This window comes from Montipora foliosa, chromosome 8 (genome assembly GCF_036669935.1).
Source record: "Montipora foliosa isolate CH-2021 chromosome 8, ASM3666993v2, whole genome shotgun sequence".
Lineage (NCBI taxonomy): Eukaryota > Metazoa > Cnidaria > Anthozoa > Scleractinia > Acroporidae > Montipora > Montipora foliosa.
The window spans coordinates 16,255,047-16,270,046 of NC_090876.1; the positions used below are offsets into that span (position 1 = coordinate 16,255,047).

The window sequence follows — 15,000 nt, forward strand, 5'->3', positions numbered from 1 at the left end:
CGGTTTTCCATCTCTTACGAATCACTGGTTTGGATTGTGTTTCTAGCGGTAACTACGCTGTGTGTTGTTGATCACTTCGTCCTAAAAGGTGACGTGGTACTTGGAAGAGGACGGAGGAACCCCAGGCTTATCTGGGGCACAAGCATCGGTGAAACAGCAGCGAACATAATATGGGCTGTTACAGCACGTCTTATTATACCCTCTCAGAATCTGATGTTTTACACGATGCTTTGGTGTTTCCCAAATTTCCTCAGCGAGATTGCTCCACGATGGATCACGATAAAAGGGATTCGTGATGTCCATGTTCGAATTCATAGAATTGCCGGCATCTTTCTCATCGCCATTCCCACCCTAGCCCACGTCCTTGTGATGTTTGTCCCACCTCTCGTTGACGGTACGGCGCTGAAATACTACCCACCTAGCACGTTCAACTACAGTACTTATCCAGACCACTTAAATTGGTCAACGTTCTGGGATCCCGCTGCTGTGCATGACTGGACTTATAACGATCACAATGGAGTTCATATAACTTCTGACGAGATTTACCGTCTCGTACTCATGATTGCGCTTTTCTGTATCTTCTTTCCCCTCAGTAGATCACAATATGTCAACCAAAGAAGCTATTCACTGGCAATGGCCTTACATGCGTTTGCTGGTATCTGGTATGCTATTGACAACATTCGAAAGATGTATCACGGTCTGTCACGTGTGGTTAATCTGCCACTGCTACTAATTTGGTGTTTGGACCGAGTCCTTTCTATCTGGGTTTACAGACGTCAACACGGTCACATTGTGCGAAAGGAAGTCATCGGTAACAACGAGTACGTCATTGTGTACATAAAACTGGACAAAAAAGTGACGCACGCTGTTGGTGATGTGTATTATACTCATCACTTTATAAGAGAAAGCGTAGGAGTCGTTCCACAGCGATCACATCCCTTCACGACCTTTTTCAATCTATCGCAAGACACCACATGGGACATCGGTCTGGTGACAACCATAATGCAGGACGGAGAACAATTGTTCCTTCCTTGGACAAGTTGGCTGGCCGATGACGACAGATCCTGCGCCTTGCACACATGGGGTCCTTATCGTTCTTCTGTAAGCCGACTGTATGATGAGCTTACTGAAGAGTCAGAACGCGGAGAGAAATCACCAGCCCATTACGTGCTATTCGCAACAGGATCTGGATGCGGATATCTTCTGGATGTCTTAAGCAGCCTGGCCTACGGAAATCGACCATTTTTTCAAGGAGACAGCCAAAAAGACAACAAACGATGCAGAATTGAAATCTACTACTCTGTCCGATGCCAAGCATTTTTCCGATTCTTTAGTGAGCCAATCGAGGAACTTTTGAGAAAAATAAAAGCCAAGGGAAATATTAGCATTAACTTCAACTTTTACGTCACAAATCCGGACGATCAGCCATTGCCTAACGATACGAGAGACACCCAGATAAAGCTAAAACATGGCAGGATAAACTTTGAGAAGGCTCTGAGGTCTGCCAGCAAAAATTCCAAGTGCTATTTTGTAGGAAGACCAGCGATTGCCGCACAAGTAGAGGAAATATGCTTAAAAAAAGGGATCGACTTCATTAAAGATTACACAAATGGACAAGGAGGCCAACAAGATCGTCATGTCTTGATTAATTACCTTAAGATAAGTTTTTGGGTGATATTTTTCATTGCTGCTGTTTGTGTCGTTGTTGGTCTCTTGATCGATGTTAGAGCAATTAAGAATAACCTGCGATCGCATAGTTCTCCAATTACAAACACGAGCGAGTTCTTGTAAACTAGAGCGGTGTCCCATTTAGTGAGTCGAAAATATTTTCATGTCTTAACAGATCGAAGGCTCAACCGGCGCTTAGCGGGGATTGCTTCTATTGTTACTGAAAGTTAATTATTGGCTCATTAGGTTGGCCTCCTGCGGGCCAAGCTCTTTAAAGCCGGATTAAGTTAATCCTGGATTACAGGAAACCTTCGTTGCAGTATACTTCGTGTTTCAAAAAGTAATGCTCAGAATTATTAGCCTTTAATTTTGACGTACATATTTGTTTTCCTTTAGCCTAAAATTACATATTTCAACATTTTTTGACTGACTCACAAAATTCATAACTAGGTTGATATTTAATCGTGGCTTAGTGTTGATCGGCTTTCGAGGAACAAGGCCCAGGTAGCGAGATGCAAGCTCAAGTTTGATTACCACATGAAGTGTCCTTTACGTCTAAACGCCACTTTCGTACTTACGGCAGCGCAACCGATTAGGGTTCGTGTTATTGTTTTTTTTTTTTTTTGGTTAAGGGTTATCTTATATGTTTATGTTTACTTTGAGAAGTAAAGTTCGAGCAACACTGGAGACAAGTGATGTGGAAGTTGAGAAAAAGGGTAAGGGAACACTTCATGATATCATACAGAACGCGCATCTCTTTTGGCCTTCATTTCTGGATATAACTTGATTGCTTAGGTTCCGTAATTGTTTTAGCCATTTAACATTAGTTGTAATTTTACTACATTCATTGATAATATCTCCAAAGGCAGTAGTGACAAATAACTGGCTGTTTGGCTTGCACAAGGATAGTGGAGTGCCATTTCGTCCATTGGCTTCTCCTAGAAATACTATGAGTAATAATTGACACTAGAGCTGCCCTAGATGTTAATTATAGTTGTACGCAGAATGCATTAATGTATCCAGAGCTAAGGTGGAGGAATGGCCGTTTACAAACCGAGCAGCTTTAGCAAGGACAATGATTATTCAAATAATATAAGATTCGACAATTATGTTTTAACATTTCCTTTGCAACTGGCACGTAAGGGTCCGCGTGCCAGACCACGGTTGTGTTCTCTCAACTTGCACGCTTCCATGGTCAGGAATGAAATATTCCGTGCCACTATTCATCGAGATTGAAAAGAATAACTGTTTTAGTATATACTAACGAAGTGATCTCAACAACTTTTGTAGAAGAAAACCATCCAAAGTCGATTTAATTGACCTCTCAATTCATGCGTGGAAAACGTGCAAGCGGCACAAAGCATGCGCGAAAGTGTTTACAGAAGCTTCAAACATGGCAAAAATAACCGTTAAAATCCTCGTCACAAACAGCAAAATGGTCATTTAACACCGTTTAAATCAGGAAGCTAAATCGAAAGTCTGCTTGTTAAAACACTTTCAACGTTCGATCAAAGTTTTTGAGGTTCATTTGAAATGGAAATTGAAACTGCAGTTGGAAAAGGATCCACATGAAATGGCAGATGCGCTGTAATTGAGGTGAGCGTTAGTTTGTCGTAAAATGACCCGTCTTGTTTCCTTGCAACCGTTTAAAACTTTGTTAGACATTTTTTTTTTATTCCTCGATTTCGGTAACAAATTTGTTTTGGTGGGCGACCAGCCCTACAAGAGAGAATTACTCCGAGTGAAACAAATGTTGGCATGAAGATTGTTTAATTTTCAGCAATAATTATCTAGAAAAACGAAGTCAAACACTAGTTGGCAAAAGTATGAACTCTTCTCTTACCCTTGAAAACTTTCAGGCCAAATTCTGTGGTTTTCTTTGTCTTTTGTAGCACAGCATCATTTTTTTTCTCAATATGTCCGATTCATAAATGCTGGCGAGTTTACGCCGGCCATTTTGGTCTATTTGGATCAAGCATTATTCACTCCGTAGGGAGTGAATAATGCTCCATTACTCCGAGATAGCGAACCAATCAGATTGCTTGAAACACCAAGATCACTCAAAACGTCAATCAGAGGAAATCTTAAAACAGACTGAGGACAGGGATGGACGCGTTTTCTACAACTTAACTTAACGTTGTGGTTAGTTTTTTTTTGTTTTTTGTTTTTTGTTTGTTTTAACCTTACGTTAAACGCCTGACTGTCACAGCGACCAAGTAGCTCAAAACAATCAATCAGATGCTGTCTCCGAGACTAATGTCACGTGATATCCTCCAAGTTGACAGGGTTCCAACGCGGTCTCGAGCTGATTTTCGCCAATTTACCTCAATTATATGCAGCCAAGAGTGTTTTTTTTTCCCCTTAAAGCAAAGTAGCTCTTATCAAGATTCCATTTCACTTCTATGAGTATCACTGAAAAAATAATTTCAATCAATTGCAACGTATCTCGTAGCGAACAGGAAGTAAAGCGAATTAGCTAACATTTGAACAAATATTATATAATTTTGTTTGGAGCCAATTTAAACCGACGCCCTAGGAATGTCTCATTTGCATTTGTCATGGCATCAAGTGAGTACAAGCGAACGCATGGCTTAAAAAAGGAACCAGTTCATAATTTACGTGTGAAGCGACAGAATGGGTGTTATTTATGTACGGTTGGCCAACAGCGACTTTTAAAGTCAGCAACAACCAGCGAATGCCGTGAACATATTTTGTATTACAATAAAATGACGAACACCTTTGATATTTATTTTAGCGACTGCTAATTTAAAAAAAAAAAGGTTTGACACTGGGGATCTTAATACATTTAAGAGTATATTTATTAGTTTGTTAAATTAATCTGGTGACTAATTCACCGTAACATTAACTCCACGATAGTCTTTAGGCTTGGCCCTGTATTGGTAATACTCAGCAATACTCAATGAAAATTATCACACTGTACTGAATTGTTTTAGTTACAACAAATAAATAAATAAATTAGAGGAAAGCTGTTCGCTTAAGAGTTAGTCTTTTGATTTTTGTTCTATGATACAACGTGCAGTAATCCTTGGGTGGTTGAGCTGGCGTTATCGCCATCCTTCCACGCTTTCCACCTCTGCAATCCTATGTTGGTTGAGTTTCAGTCCATCTCAGCCTTCCTTGAAGGATTTTCTCCGGGTATTCCGGTTTTCCTCTGTCGTCAAAATCGATGCCGGGCCCCAGCTAAATACATATCGCTATCGAGGGCCACGAGTTCATCAGTGCACACTGTCAAATGCCTTTCTTCGTGAAATAAAGGTGCTGCTTAGCATCTTTCGAACTCGTCCTCTAATTTATAACTAGTAAGATACGTGCCAGGGAAGACGTACGTTTTCATACCATCGACCCCATAAGCTGCATAGCTTTTATTATCATCGTGCTAAAATAAAGGCTGTCTGTCTGTCTGTCTGAAGGTCAGGAAAGACACATTTTCAATCCTCACTACGTGAAACAATACAGCAGTTTAGATGTTCGGCAAACGAAAAAGAAGAAGCTTTCCAATATTTTATTTATTTATTTATTTCCGATATCACCGCAGTCTGTTTTACTGCGTGCCGGTCAGGGTTCTCAAGGGACGGGCAACATTAAAACAAAACTTCTCTGTGGGATACTTCGGAGAAGTCAAATTAACACAAAATATCTTGTCCTACCAAAGGATTGTACAAGTCGCCCTTAGTTGATCAAGTTTGGCCGCTTTCTTCATTTACAGGTTTAAGTCCTCTGATTGACAAATCGTAAACAACTTCTTCGATTTTCTTGAGATCGTATTTAAGGCCGTTGAACTTCTTTCGAAGAGAATCGTTTTTAAGGTTTAATAACCTGAAGCCAGCATCAAGCTCAGCCACAAACATAGCGATCCGGAAAGGTCGACGGTAATCTGCAGCTGTGCCGCTGTTTACTGCAAACCGCGACTGCAATGAAATACAACGCTGACTTGAAGCCGTGGCACAGGTATTCAATGCCGGTACGCTATTTCCATAAAAAGCCTACAAGGTCGCGTGATCAGAGGCCATTTTTATTAAAAAAGAATTTCCCACTCCTTCTTAAGAATAAGAATGTTTGCAATCAAATTTGTATTATAATATTTCCAAAGTGTACCAGAGAAAAACGAGTTTTACAATCGCCGATTTTCACGTTCAAATTTCTCGGTCGCCGCCATCTTGAACAACTGAGACGTGTTACAGTTGCTCTATTTTTCGAACACAAATAGCTTTTGTAGAAGAACCGTTACACGTCACAATTGTTCAAGATAACCGGCAGCCGGTCAAGGTTTTTAATAGAGGAAATCCGGTAGTTTCAATAACTGAAACTAAGCTCTACCCCCAGCCCAATCACGAATCCACCCGACTAAAAGATAGTAAATGATCTTTAACTGAGATAGGTACTTACACCAATTCCTAGATGGTAACCGTCTTACAATTCGTACTAACCTTTATAAATATTGTTTACCAGCACTAATTACGGAATGGGATTTGAACCCGGAGCAGCCGCATGCAAACCCAACGCCCCGCTAACCACCCGACCACGCTGCCTCCACGCTTACCTACCTTTAGATTCTAGTACGAGGATGAGTACGAGTACAAGATTGTTACGAGTTCGAATGTTTTGAGGAAAGGTAGTTTGCAAACTAAACTGAACGCAGGGTTGTCGGAACAACAACAAGAAGATTTATTCCAAAGTGAACGTAGTTTCCACAAAGTAAAAGTCTAAAAAGCACGTACTCGATAAACTTACACGGCCTCCGCCAACTTGAATAAACACTGCTTCTGTCACACTTGACTAAACACGGCTAACGCCAACTCTCTTCGCTTGTGAAAAACTAGTTTAAAAAAACCCCGCGTAGACTCGTCTACTTATATACTCTCACAATAAGCTTCTAGAACTTTCTAAAATAGTAATCAATCAAATTATAAAAAGATTACAAAACACACCAATTTAGAAACGCTTACGCACAAACCTAAAAATAAACAAACTACGAACTCTTTCGGGAAGCCTCTAGAAAGTAACGCTAGTCACGCAATGCTATTTTTCGTAACAAAGATTTGACTGCCTGTTTTTAGCGAAAATACTTAGAAAATTTATAACTCAGACGATCAATCTTACTTTTTGCTAGCAGCATAGGTTGCTCAGTTATTCTTAATAATGGTAACTGAGCCTTTCCCAGATCGAAAAATGCCAAAAATGCTACCGTGTTGGTGACTTGTTTTGACACGGCGACATTTTTGCAAAACCTCGTACTAAAATGACGTATCACGTTCTTTCCCGCCAAAACGACGCTGCTTCGCGCGCGCTCACCGTTGTTCTATTAGAAAATCTCGTACTCGTAGTCGTTCTCGTCCTAGGTCATTCCGTGTTTCAGACCAGCGGCCTTTTAAACGCTGAATGAAAGAAGACTGAACAACATCTACAAGCCATAAAAAAGGGCATTCTGTTACATTTACAAGTAAGACGATCTGGGTTGTTTAAATGACGGCCTAGTTTTTCGCCCTATCAATGACTACTTTTTTAGATAAAAATTAGGACGAAAGCTAAATGTTGGTTCGTTAGTCTACGGTGCTTTAACAATGGTAAGACAAAATAATATTGCCGTATCATCAGTGGGAGGGCAGAACATTCAAAACACGTTGATTTTTAGACTCACAATGATTTCATCGCTCTTTTTACGAATTAAAAAACGCAAAGGATACTATTAGAGACCTTAAGATTCTAGTACGAGAACGACTACGAGATTTTCTCATAAGGCAACAGTGAGCGCACGCAAACCAGCGTCATTTTGGCGGGAAAAACGTGATGACGCCGTCATTTTAGTACGAGGTTTTGCAAAAATGTCGTCGAATCAAAACAACAACACAGTAGCAGTTTTGGCTTTTTTTTGATAAGCAAAAAGGCTCAGTTACCAGCAATAAGAAAAACTGAGCAACCTATACTGCTACATTGTAACAAAGAGTAGGATTAAGCGTACGGGTTATAAATTTTCCTTAGTATTTTCGCTAAAAACGGGCAGTCAAAACTCGTACTCGTTCTCGTCCTCGTCATAAAATCTAAAGGTCCCTATTGACAACATCGCAACAAAACCATTTAACAAAGACAGAACGCACCGCAATGTGTACCGTCTGTTCAATCAATGCAGATATTCCGAAAAAGGATAATTTTCTTAAACGCCAATTGCATTTAGTAGATAAAAAAGACTGACCGTAAAGATGGTACATTGCAGAGCTTAAACTTACCAGCTCATTTGCTAGAAGAAGATGGCCAGTTAAAAAATCTTCGAGATCAATGTGGAAACCACCAGAACCCCTCTCAACCTGCACTGGATGAAGAGGGCATTAAACACATCAACTACGTGGTGCAAGAAAAAAAAAAACAACAACAACAACAACAAGAGAATAAAACAGTGAAAAATGAAAGAAATAAATTTGCCGATACGTTTTTTCAAGTGAGCCTCTACTTCTACTCAAGAATCAAACTTTCTTGTTTAAAATTCTTGTATCAGAAAAATAAAAATAAAATAAATAATTATTAAAAATCTCCCGCGGGCCGCTATCTTCAGACAATAACTGTGGCGTGTTATGGTTACCCACTGTTGTTTTGACACCAAGAGCGTTAAAAAATAATAATAAAATAACGATAAGGCGGGCGTAACACGTGACAATTATTTAACATAGCAAGGCCCGGAAAGTCTGCCAGAAGACAAAATATATATCTAATATTTCGGATACAAACGTTGTAAACACTATTCCCTGTCGTTAAAGAGTTGTTTTTGTTGGAAAGGAGACTCCTTTTAACTGAAGTACTTACTTATAGATTTCTCCTCGAGAGGGAATAACTCACAGTAAGTCCTAACGACGTTTTCAAACTTTTTTAAAATTTATTGAGGTTTCGAGTTCGCGCTGCACATTGAAGACTGGAAGGGACCTATACATTATGTGGCGTATCACGATGTTGTTCGTCCAGATAAGAAAACCACACCTATAAGAATTGTCTTTAATGGCTCAGCCTCTTTCAACGGTCAAATGCTTAACGACTACTGGTTTAGAGGGCCATACCTACTTAGCAATCTCTTTGGCGTCCTCAAACGATTCAGAGAGAACCATGTTGCTTTATTTGGTGACATAACAAAGATGTACCACATGATCGCCATACCACCGCTTGACCAACACGTACACAGATTTATATGGAGAGATTACGAGACGGAGCGAGAACCGGATGGCTACGTGAAGACTGTTCTTACGTTTGGAGACCGTCCTGCACCAACCATAGCAATAACGGCGATGCGAAAAACGGCAGAGATGAATAAAGAAAGCAACCCAAAGGCAGCTAAAGCAATCATAAAGAATGGTTACGTCGACGACATTTGTGACTCGGTCCAAAACGTTGAGGAAGCCAAAAGCTATGACATCAAGCATAGACAAGGCTTTCCAGACAGGTGGCTTCAAATGTAAACCTTGCTGAAGATAGTAATTCAGAAGAGGTCGTACTTGGCAGCAAAGCAGAAACGGAACGAGTTTTAGGAACAGTCTGGCTCCCTGAAGATGACATGCTCACGTTTAAAATAAAGATGGTCATATAGCCTGATGCCACCCAATCTAATAATCCAAAGACGCTCATTCCTCTAAAGCTAACCAAACGAATTCTCCTGAGTAAACTGGCTGGTATCTTCGATCCCATTGGCGCAGCAACAGCAGTTCTCATCAAGCTAATGGTTGCTATGCAGGAGCTATGGCAATTGGGATTGGATTGGGATGAAGAAGTGCCAACGGAAGCAAGACAAAAATGGCTCAAGTTGCTAGAAGAAGGATCAAAACTCAATCATGTCAAGTTCGATCGATGTCTCACACCTTCTGAAGCGGTTGGAGCTTCTAAGGTGATTGTGTTTTGTGATGCCTCATGCCAAGCCTTTGGAGCCTGTGCCTATATATGCCAGATGGAAACTTCGAAATGGGAAGTTTGGTGTCAGATTCATTGATTCTAAATCAAGGGTTGCACCTCTAAAGGAGTTAACGATTCCTCGCCTCGAACTACAAGGAGCTGTATTAGCATGTCGCCTGGGTAAGACCATATTAGAGACGTTTGATGGGATACAATATTTGTCAGACAGCAGGGTTGCACTAGCCTGGATTCAGGGTCCTTCACGAAGTTACAAGCCGTTTGTGTCATCTCGAATTGGAGAGATACATAGCAACTCAGAACAGTCAAATTGGTCGCACTGGCCAACAAAACACAATGTCGCAGATGATATCACGAGTGGTATCACCATTGAAGAAATGAAATTCAGATTGCTGAAAGGTCCAGAATTTCTGCAGACAGAGCAAGCACTTTGGCCTGTGGAGACAGGAAGTCCTGATTCAATTGAAGTGAATAAAGAACGACGGAGGATCCAAATTGCTTTCTCAGCCACTGTGCCTGAGCCTATATTCAACTGTGAAGATCTCACAAGTTGGAGAAAACTTATCCGAGTTACTGCGTACGTCAGGAGATTCTGGCAGAACCTTCGCAGAAAGCTAAAACGAGTCGACTGTGACCAGAAAGGAAACGTGGGTCCACTCAACGACTTAGATATTGAAGATGCAGAAGAATATTGGCTTAAGTTTGCCCAGTCTGTTTTACCTCAAAAAATGCAGAGAGGATATTATAAAACATTGACGCCATATGCTGATGAAAATGGAATCATAAGAGTTGGTGGTCGAGTTGATCCATCTTTGCTGTCTTACGATAACACGCGTCCTGTTTTATTGCCATAGAAACACTGGATATCTATGTTAGTCACCCATCGGGCATATCAGTATGGTCATTCAGGCGGATGAGAGGAAGAGTAACGCAAGTGTTTCCAGGTGAAGATGGGCTCGTGAGAAATGTCAAAGTCAAAACTGGAACAGGAAGCTACTTACGTCCCATTACCAAGATTTGTGTTATTTATCCCGCAGAAGGCTTTTGAGATGATGAATGGAAAATTACTATTTCCCATTTCGGGGGGGGGGGGGGGGGGGGGAGATGTTTTGCGTATAAATGAACAAAGAAGACTGGACCTAGACTGTCAAAGGTCATCTAATCCGACACGCCAAAAATGTTAGTTTTTTTTATGTGATTGTAATGTTAGGATGCAATAGTTCTTGTTCCGCTGCGATTGTATGTATATTTAAAAGTCTGGACTGGCTTGGACAAACGTAAGTTTTTAATTAGGTTTATAAATTTCAGAGTATTCAATTATTAAGGGATTATTGTTATTTTACTACTTTCGATAGCTTCAGATTATTGTCTTCACATAAATCCTGAAAATCCAAGCTGTCCTGTTTAACTTCGTTGACTCAGCGACCCAGGCTCAACCCAGGTTAACTCACCGAAACATAAGCGAGGCTTCATTTTTCGCGTTCTTTCTGTGGTTCGACACGCCTACACGGCTATGCTACGTCAACTATAGTTCTAACACAGTCAACGTTTTTGGTGTTCAGGTGGAAAACGGTTTGGAAAAATTTGTTTTTCTGCATTTTTCGCTGGTTTCAATCCAGTTTGACATATCATGATAGCTGTGGTCCACACTGGCGGCTGCGCAGTTATTCAAGTCAAGCATCGGAGGGATATAAACTTCAAGCTGAGTGTTTATTTTTAACTTGCTTAGAGCTGCCTTTTTCTCTGTATTGCAATTTTTTGCATATCTTTAGAAGCTCTGATAAGGTTACATGATACCTGGAGGACCTATGACTAGAACAGAAACGAAAGGAGAGCGAAAGAGAACGACAACGACAAAGCAGAATACCAGTAATATCTCATACTTAGTGGAAGATGTTACCTCACAAATTCTTTCCTTGGGCACTAAACCTTTTGTTATTTTCAAAAAGTGGGTTAATCGTTTTTTTTTCTTTGTTTAGGAATGAACTGGAATTAAATAACAATTATCTGACATAAAGAAAATACTGATTTGTTTGTTTGTTTGTTTTGCCCTAAAATGCGAGCGAACAAGTGCTTTTTTAATGATCCGTTTGCCCAACTGGTTTTCCATGTGCCTCTACATTGATAAGATAATGTTGCCCTTATGTTATAAACACGTAATCGCAATGAAATCTCGTAAAATTTGGGGACAATTTCACTAGCTTGTGTTTTCAAAAATTAGTGTAAAGCATCTATACGCTATTTATGCTTCATGCTTTTTACAGTCTGACAGATATTGTTGGCAAGGCATTGCTCTGGGCGAGCTCCGTTTGCTGGGACAAATAATACCACATTTGTTTGGGATATTTTGGCCAAGCCCTGATGGGCTAGGCCGTTTATTGAAAATCAGCATGGTAACCTAGGAAATACCCAAATATAGACAGTATTCCAGCAAAGGTGAGGGGACACACGCCATCCACAAGAAAGTAAAAATAGGGAGGGTGGGGAAATTGATTTGACTCTGTTGAATTAGCCTCCGCCTAGCTTGCACAAATAGTGAATGCTCTCCAGAAAATCCCGGATGACAGAAATGCTCAAACTGCAACATGGGAAATAACTAACTAAGCATGTCAAACTCAGCATAAATCCATTTATTTCCTCTGGGCAATAAATTTCCTTTAATTGTTGGAGCGGATCTTGTTTGAAGTTCGTCCGTTCTTGGTTGAATTGCCATATTTTGCCGCTTCTTATTCCCAGCCAACCTAGCGTGTTTCAATGAAATACATCAAAATGTGAAAGATCTCGTTTGCAGAGATAAAGTGGAATAAAGTACATCAGTAAAACTCTTTTTTGACCTTGAACTGACAACTTTGTTTTTTTTAATGGCATCTAATTTTAGCGTGATTCCTATTCGCTGTCTATTGTCAGTTGACTCCGGAATGGCTTTTTTCCTTTTCCACTCGCTCGCTGTGAGTGTGCTTGTTTTCTTTTAAGACTCATGGAGTTAAAAAAAAAAAAATTGCCAAACTGGTGAATTACAAAGTTCATTTTTCTCGAAAAACGGATATCGAAATCATCGCTTCGTGATTCATGCAACATCGGTTTTAAGCGTAAAATGTACCGTGGAATTCACTAGTTAGGCAATGATTTTTTTTTATAGAAGAAAGCAAAGAAAATGATTTAATTATTAAAGCAGCAACCGGAAACATCAAAACACGGACAATTCGAAACCATTTATTTTCACTAACCTTACAGGCATTAAGAATAAATAACTCTGCTTTTAGGTTTGGCCAAATCTATATATTATATCTATTTTATTAGATATTAGCTTCATGGTGATTTGTCACGCTTGGAGTGTTCCACTCTTTTACAGATTATCCTTATGGCTTTGTTTGTGTGTTCATACAGATTTTTTTGCCATTAAATTGTAATAAATAAATAAATAAAACACATAACTGAAGTGTAAGCCCTTTCACTATCAACAAGGATCGAAGTCCATCTGTTCGCGGCTCATTTCTAGCTAGTCGCTTAAATGGCAAAGACCACTACATCATTGTTTGTTGATAAATGTTAGCTATCTTCGCTCTAAAATTTGTATATGAATACTGTGAAGAAAAGGCCGTCTCTAAATGAAAGGAACTGCACTGATTGTGTTTATTTGTTGCACGAACAAGACGCCTACAAGGGCGTATCCCGTGGACTGCGCAAACAGTTAACTCAAATTGTCCAGTTACAGTGAATTTCAACTACAAGTAAACTTCGGAAATGGCGAGAGATTACCAAAAATATAAACCTGTAATATAACTTGAAGTTCTTTGTTGTAAAACTAATTATTAATGTTACTAAATTTGCAAATGCAAACAACGAAGCACTATAAGCGGGTTATCAAGATACGGGATTTTTTATTTATTTCTTTTTTTGAAGGAGGCTTTATTCAAATCTCACAGTTTTACTTGCTTCCTTAATTCTTTTCATCCAAAAATTTCAAGATGAGCTGTAAATCACCCGGAAAACGTGTTACAAATTACAGTTCAACAAGTTATTATCCTGTATTCGAAGTCCGGTTCCGTAATCCTGGTTTAGGTCTTTGCAAACTGTTTAAATCTGCCGTGGCGAAGACAAAAAGATTTGTTCCTTGGAAACGGTTGAAATCTTGAACTTGAAATCTTGGTAGCAAACGTTCCACATTAACTTGAAAACTCGTTAAGAAAAAAAGCTTAAATCCAGTAATCCAGTCCGGGTTCAAATCGCCAAAACTCTCTCTGTCAAAACTCAACAAAAGCTACAAGTAGAAAATAGTTCTCAGAAACTACAAAAGTTCGTCATGATTCTACACTCGAGCTGAACAATAAACTATTAAAACAAAACCAAAAAAAACCTAGTGATCGCTTCTCGAGAGAACAGACAGAGCCTAAACTGTTCTGTGCCATGCCTGAAAGAAGTACCGTACGTAGTACATTGCTACTTGATCGTAGCCATTGGCCGAGAAACTAATCTTATCAGGATCAGGATACGGGATATGTAGGTAAAAAAATTGTAGGGATACGGGATTTTTGGCTGTAGGGGGGGGGGGGGAGGGGGGGGGAGGGCGGGGAGATTCGGGATATTTTTTTTAAAGTAGGAACGCATTGCGTACGTGTGGTAGTGCAGTAACTCGACAGTGTTTTTTCCATAACTGTCAACTGAGCTGCGTTTTGTTTTTTCAGGAGATTCAAGGTTTCCTTGCGTAATATGCAGCTCTAATAGTACACGATATTGTTTTGGTACCGGAAATCATTACAGTGCCATGGTAGATATCTTTGCTTAATACCTCCTGAGAACACATGTGGTTCAGTGAAATAGTAAACCCAGAAAGATTGAAGAAAATAAAAGGAAATCGAGAAACAGTTGGCTTCAAGGCTGACATGTTGATCATTTACAACTTCTTTTTCACCACAAGCTTACGCCTGTACTCTGAGCCTCTGACAAGACCAATGTTAACTGAAGTTTTCAATTGACGGACGCCTCAGCGGGCTCTCCTTACATTTTCTTGACTCTTTTACATGATATTCTGGTGACATCTTACAGCTTCATATTTTCCTTGACGAGATGGCAAATAAGGACAATGTTAAATCTCTACGTAAGGATACCGATCAGTTAAAAAAGCAGTCGCAACAGTAAGGATTTCGAGAACGTGAAAAGCAAGATGGCGGAACAGAGAAGAAACCAAGCATCTCCCATACGTCAAACAAATGAACAGGACATGCAATTTCTTAGTGACCAGTACGATGACTTACTAATCATGAAGTAGGGAACCAGATCACGAGAAGAAGAGATTGGTAAATTGTCTCGTAAACGTGATTCACTAGCGAAGGATGTCGACTAAACGTGATTTACTAGCGAAGGATGTCGGCAGAATCAACAAAGCCATCGAAGACATTCTCAGACATTCTAAAGATTGTTGGAGTT

At 39.9% G+C, this 15,000-nt stretch overlaps 3 protein-coding genes across 6 annotated transcripts in view; all 3 read left to right on the top strand.

Moving 5' to 3' along the window:
* Positions 1–5,660, top strand: part of LOC138013342 (uncharacterized) — a 172,537-nt gene extending 166,877 nt beyond the window's left edge. For 2 of the 4 annotated variants that reach the window (XM_068860388.1, XM_068860389.1), the window contains exon 8: positions 1–5,660. This exon is cut by the window's left edge and continues 138 nt beyond it. In XM_068860388.1, coding sequence (XP_068716489.1) covers positions 1–1,791 — 1,791 coding nt within the window. In that variant the 3' untranslated portion in view covers positions 1,792–5,660. The other 2 variants (XR_011125204.1, XM_068860387.1) reach the window with 2 other exon arrangements.
* Positions 5,661–8,699: 3,039 nt separating this feature from the next.
* Positions 8,700–9,128, top strand: LOC137968318 (uncharacterized). The gene has a single exon (XM_068814920.1). It carries the CDS (start codon positions 8,700–8,702, stop codon positions 9,126–9,128), a length of 429 nt encoding a protein of 142 aa, XP_068671021.1.
* Positions 9,129–9,566: 438 nt separating this feature from the next.
* LOC137968319 (uncharacterized) lies at positions 9,567–10,427 on the top strand. The gene has a single exon (XM_068814921.1). It carries the CDS (start codon positions 9,567–9,569, stop codon positions 10,425–10,427), a length of 861 nt encoding a protein of 286 aa, XP_068671022.1.
* The last annotated feature ends 4,573 nt before the right edge of the window (positions 10,428–15,000 follow it).

Excerpts from the sequence above, each read along its gene's own strand:
- LOC137968318 (XM_068814920.1), top strand. The coding sequence starts at position 8,700 with ATGCTTAACGACTACTGGTTTAGAGGGCCATACCTACTTAGCAATCTC.
- LOC137968319 (XM_068814921.1), top strand. The coding sequence starts at position 9,567 with ATGCCTCATGCCAAGCCTTTGGAGCCTGTGCCTATATATGCCAGATGG.